This window comes from Triticum dicoccoides, chromosome 3B (genome assembly GCF_002162155.2).
Source record: "Triticum dicoccoides isolate Atlit2015 ecotype Zavitan chromosome 3B, WEW_v2.0, whole genome shotgun sequence".
Classification (NCBI taxonomy): Eukaryota; Viridiplantae; Streptophyta; class Magnoliopsida; order Poales; family Poaceae; genus Triticum; species Triticum dicoccoides.
This window is the reverse complement of record NC_041385.1, coordinates 740,155,312-740,160,557: the sequence shown is the minus strand read 5'-3', so window position 1 is coordinate 740,160,557 and position 5,246 is coordinate 740,155,312. Positions and strand designations below refer to the sequence as shown.

The window sequence follows — 5,246 nt, the reverse complement described above, 5'->3', positions numbered from 1 at the left end:
GTTATGACTTATTTTCTGTACCAATTTTCTTATTTGAATATTGCTAGCAAAGAGCAGTTCCCAGAAGAAGAAAAATCGGATTGCAACAACACAGTACGCTTCACAACTGGAAGCTCGCCGGTCTCAGTTTCTTCATACACGAGAAAGTGAAACATGTCAAGTGGTATCCAGACTCGTAAACACACACTTCTAGTAGTTCCACAGTTACAAGAGCAAAACGAATCGATCACTGGAGATATATATGTACTGCTTGAGACCTTCGTACTCTAGCGTGGTGCCTTATGAACAGCTCAATGGCCCTCTATACCTGGTTTCTTATAGGGACGACGGCCAGCGATAAGCTCGATCCTCTTGAAACAACTCATCACTAAGGTGGCGAAGGCGAAGGAGAGGCCGGCGGTTTGAGATCTGGATACTGCACACACGCAAAAATAAGTATAACCATGAGCATGGCGTTTTTATTTCAGGTGTGTTTGTAGAGTGAAGCATATTGAAGTCACGGAACAGTATAAGCTTACGTTCGCATACGGCGAAAGAGGCCTCGGCTTTGCAGGAGGCGATGATTGTTCGACGGCTTCTGCTACTGGTGCTGAGTTAACTTCCACCGCTGGCGGTTCAGGTACTGCGACATCAGCCTTCACCTCGGTTTTACCCACTGAAGCTGGTGGGGAAGGGCTAGCCGGTGGTTTGAGATCTGGGTACTGAAATGCAGAACCAGGGTGGTTGAGTTAGATCGGTCGGCTTCACTTTTGCAGATAAATGTCAACGAAATACTGCTTACATTTGCAAATGGTGACAGGGGTCTCGATGATGTTGCGGTATCAGGAGGCGATTCTGTGCTGGCTTCTGCAGCTGGGGCTGCTGGTTCTGCTACTGGTGCAGCAGTTACGGTGGCAGCAGCTGGGGCTAATGGTTCTGCCACTGGTGCAGCAGTTGCCGTGGCAGCAGCTGGCGCTGCTGCTGTTGCTACTACTGGTTGGCTCTTAGCTTCACCAGATGAAGGCAGGAGAGCCTGCCCGATTTCCTGCCGATGACAAAAAGATATTTTTGCTGAATAACCAACCGATTTACAATATGAAAGCCAATGCAAGTTTCCCCGCAAAAAAAAAAACGAAAAACAATGCAAGTTTACTCATGTTCTGAAGAGAGGTGTCACAAGGGGATATTCAGAGTGCAATGTGTTTGTTGCCCAAACCATCACACATGTCTTTTCTCCATGAAAACTTTCATGCAGTTAGAAGACTTGAACATGTCTTGTTGCCAAAGAAATTCAGATTTTTCACATGGGAGCATCATGCTCACCAATGGTTTTCACTTTCAGCGAGATTTCGATGAAATTCACTGAATTTCAGTAATTTCAAGACACTGGAATATTTACCTTTTGGCTAAAATATTTCGGCAATTTCAATAGTACACAGGAATTACAAAATTCATTTTTTTCAAAAACAATCAAATTTTAATTAAACTCAAGTTAATATTTCAGCCCTTTGGCCCAAATGCAAACCGAAATCATTGAATTTCAGTGATTTCGGTTGGTGCTGAAATGTTTCTGAAACTGAAATTGCAATGCAAAACCACTTTGTATTCAGTTGTATCTGATGGCTTATGAGAAAAACCTACTATGAGGACATGAAAATTTGTACCAGTGCAAATCAGGCGTAAGTTCTGGCAAACAGTGCACCAACCAGATTTAACTCTAAGCAACCAGGAGGATGGCGAACTACCTTAATTTCATCAACAAGCTCCTTTGGTGCAATCTTCTTGTTAAAGAAGTCATCAATCTGTTGCAGGGTCTTCTTTCGGTCCTGGGAGCGGCATAAATAGGTTGAGAAGAGTTTGACAACGAAAATCATTTTCACTATCAAGGAAAAGGTAGTCGGTCTCCAAAGCCCACTGAGAAAAGAATGAAATAAGCACCTCGGCATAGATGAGCTTGCTTGCCACAAGCTGGACAATGGCAGCTGAACCCAGAAACTGTAGCACGGTTTCTATCTGCAGCATGTCATACATGATTTGTAATAAAGAAGAAACTGATTCAACTCCTCAAAATATGATAGCGCTTCAAGTTTTAGAAACCTCTGTGTAGGCAAGTAATCCCAAACCAGTAGCTGCAGCAAGACCAATTGTGACGGGCAAACCTTCTGAACCATCCTGTAAGTTGGGCATCACACTCAGGACTGAACTAACACATAAATCTAAATGAACAGAACCATGATACCAGATGATACAGGGAAATAGATTCTTATTACTCCCTCCGTTTCTACATATAAGTCTTCTTAAATATTTCAATACGGACTACATACGGATGTATATAGACATATTTTAGAATTTAGAGTGTAGATTCACCCATTTTGCTCCGTATGTAGCCCATATTGAAATCTATAAAAAGGCTTATATTTAGGAACTGAGGGAGTAGAAGTGAAGGTTGACAAAATAAAAGTCAAGTTGAACTCACCCCAAATAGCTCACCAAAGTCCAAACTGAATCCCTTCTTGGGAGCAGTCCAGGGAAGATCACTGCTCTGCAGTAAAGCACTAGCAAATGGTGACATTTTGCAGAGCGGATATACATGTTAAATACTAGTTAGTAGTAAAAACAAGCCTCGTGGAGCATAAGTACCTGCCATCCCCGAGGTCCTTCTGCGCCATCCTTTACCGCAAAGGCACCTTTATAGCCATTGGATGTGACAAGCTCAGCAACTAGCTCGGAGTTCCCATCAAACCTGTTTGAATTTTGTTCACGTAAATGTTCGTAGGGACAATGTAATCAAATCATGTACTCATGATGGAGGATAACAAGTCAATTATTCTTTGCCAGTTTCGTACATCAAACATGATCAGAAATGTGGACAATTCCGATAACATGACAATAATTTGCTTCCTCCTGAAGGAGAGAAAAAATTTGAAGTATGTGCCTCCCTTTTTACGGAACCATAGAACGTTGATCAAAAGGGAAAAGTGAGTTACGATTGTCTAATAGATTTGTAAATGTTTTAGATTTTCCAAGATTGAAACAATCAGTCAGCTTTTCTCTGGTGACATAAACTCTTCACTATTTATCAGTAAAATCTTAATTTATTACCAGAATGGACCTCATCAGCACCATATAGAAGTATTGGCAATGTTCTAAGTGTCGACAACATATTTTCCAGAAGTCAATGAGCAGGCGATGGACATCAGGGATACATCACTGAGCATATACATATGGGAATTTACCCAACCAACAAGTTCATTGGAATTTATCCATGTAAAATTGGTTATCATTAACTAGTTTATTTTAATTTTCAGAACATAAGACGGCACTATTCCCAGTTCGATTCTAAACAAGAAGTTTTCACTGCCTGGCTATAAAGATTGGGCATACAAAAAAGCAAACACATTGCAGGCGTCAACAAAAATTCCAGCTACTCACTTGTCAAGGATGATCAATGTGGTGTTCTCCGGGTCCTTAAACCTCAGCGCAAGCTTCTTTAAGAAACCATTCTTGTCCTCCCCGTCGTAGGGCACGACCACCGCCTTCTTCTTGGCCTCCGATATGTCCGGCGAGCCGACCTCCCGGGCGTCCTTGAGCGGCCTGATGTCGACGAGCTGCGCGTCAGGCTCCTCCAGAAGCCTCCGGTACGCGGCCTTCACGGACACGGTTTCGTACGGCTTGGAGGCGCCGCCAAGCACCTGGGAAACGACCAACGGTACGGCGACCACGGCGAGGCCCGCGGCGACCACTAGCGGGTTCTGCGCGACGAAGTCCAACAACCCGCCGAGGCCAAGGTCTGGGAGGGCAAAGCCATCGCCCCCGCCACCGGCGGTGTCGGACGAGAGCCGTAGCATCTCCTCGTAGGAGAGTGGAGCGGCCAGAGCGGCGCCGCCGCCATTTAGTCCGAGCGTGGTGAAGAGGCCCGCCGCGGGGCCTCCAAGGGGGAGGCGCCTATTCCTGGGCGCCTGTCGAGGCCTCCGGGCGCGCGGGGGAGTCGGGGTCGTTGGCGCGGCGGAAGAGACGATGGCGGCCATTGCATTACCGGTGGCGCCCGGCGATGTCGGCGGGAGCGGTGGCGCGGGCAACTGCTAGTGGCTGGCAGGCAGGAGCAGGTTCCCTCACTGCGGGGAGATGAGGAAGGGGGTGAGCTGGGAGGAGCAGCCAAAGGGAGGACGCCACGTGGATGAGGAGATGAGCCTCGTGGCCGTTTGAGAGGCTGTGATTTCTCGTGGACTCGTTGTTAGTTCGTAGAATACGATCTTGTTTGTCATTTCTTTCCTTTACGCATATTTAAGTTATTTCTTAGGAACCTCGAGCATGACATATCTAATATCTGTAGTGTGTTAAAAAAAAGTGCATGCATGCTCTATAGTAAGATGTACGCGTTTAGTGGGCGGCCGGCTGTCCACTAGTGCGATCGAGCGGCCGGCCTAAATAGGAAAGTCCCTGTCGGGACAGGCGACCATCAAACCGAAACGATGCAACGCCCAATCCCAAATAGAAAAAGGGATCCCCACGTGGCCAGCTGTCCACACGCTCGCTTGCCCCCACGTTTCAACCCCTCCCACGCCCCAGCCCCTCCCACGATACCTTCTTGTCCTCCACGAAAGAAGGGGATCCAACGCACCTTCTTCCTCCTCCTGTACAGCCGCCATGGCAGCAGAAAAGTAGAAGAATCTGCTTCAACAAATTGATCTAAAGGGTAGGGTGATCAGAGCCATACCAGGCAGCAACATCAGGCAAGTAATTCCTTATCTGCCCCTCTTCAGTTCTTCCCCTTTTTGTACTGCATCTATAAACACACTTCTCCATGGATCCATGGAGAAGTTTCTTCAAAAAAGGAGTGGATCTGTCACATTACCCCATTGTCAACATCACCCCCCCATGAGTGCATCTGCACACTAACACATGGTTTGAGATCGAACTGAACATTCTAAACATGCATGCCAGGCAAGTTTCCCCTGCCCCCTATATGTGTTCAACAAGCCAACTAAGACATAATTTTTGGCCAACTAAAACATGATTTTAGCCAACTGAACATGCATCCTGGCCAACTGATATATGCATCCTGACCAACTGAAACATCTATTCTAGCCAGTTGAACACATTGACTGTGCAAACAGAACATGCATCCTGGCCAACTGATATATGCATCCTGGCAAATTAAAACATCTATTCTAGCCAACTGAACACATTGACTGTGCAACTGAACATGCATGCTGGCCAACTGATATATGCATCGTGGGAAATTGAAACATATATTCTAGCCAACT

General features: G+C 46.0%; 1 protein-coding gene across 1 annotated transcript; it reads right to left on the bottom strand.

Annotated features, from left to right (window-relative positions):
• Positions 1-63: 63 nt before the first annotated feature.
• On the bottom strand, positions 64-4,100 carry LOC119278192 (protein THYLAKOID RHODANESE-LIKE, chloroplastic-like). Its single transcript, XM_037559545.1, has 9 exons — positions 3,412-4,100; positions 2,620-2,722; positions 2,456-2,521; positions 2,077-2,151; positions 1,918-1,992; positions 1,725-1,805; positions 782-1,024; positions 519-701; positions 64-415 (listed from the first exon to the last, which is right to left on the bottom strand). The coding sequence occupies exons 1-9, from the start codon at positions 4,005-4,007 to the stop codon at positions 368-370; spliced, it is 1,470 nt and encodes a 489-aa protein (XP_037415442.1). The 5' UTR covers positions 4,008-4,100; the 3' UTR covers positions 64-367.
• Between the last annotated feature and the right edge of the window lie 1,146 nt (positions 4,101-5,246).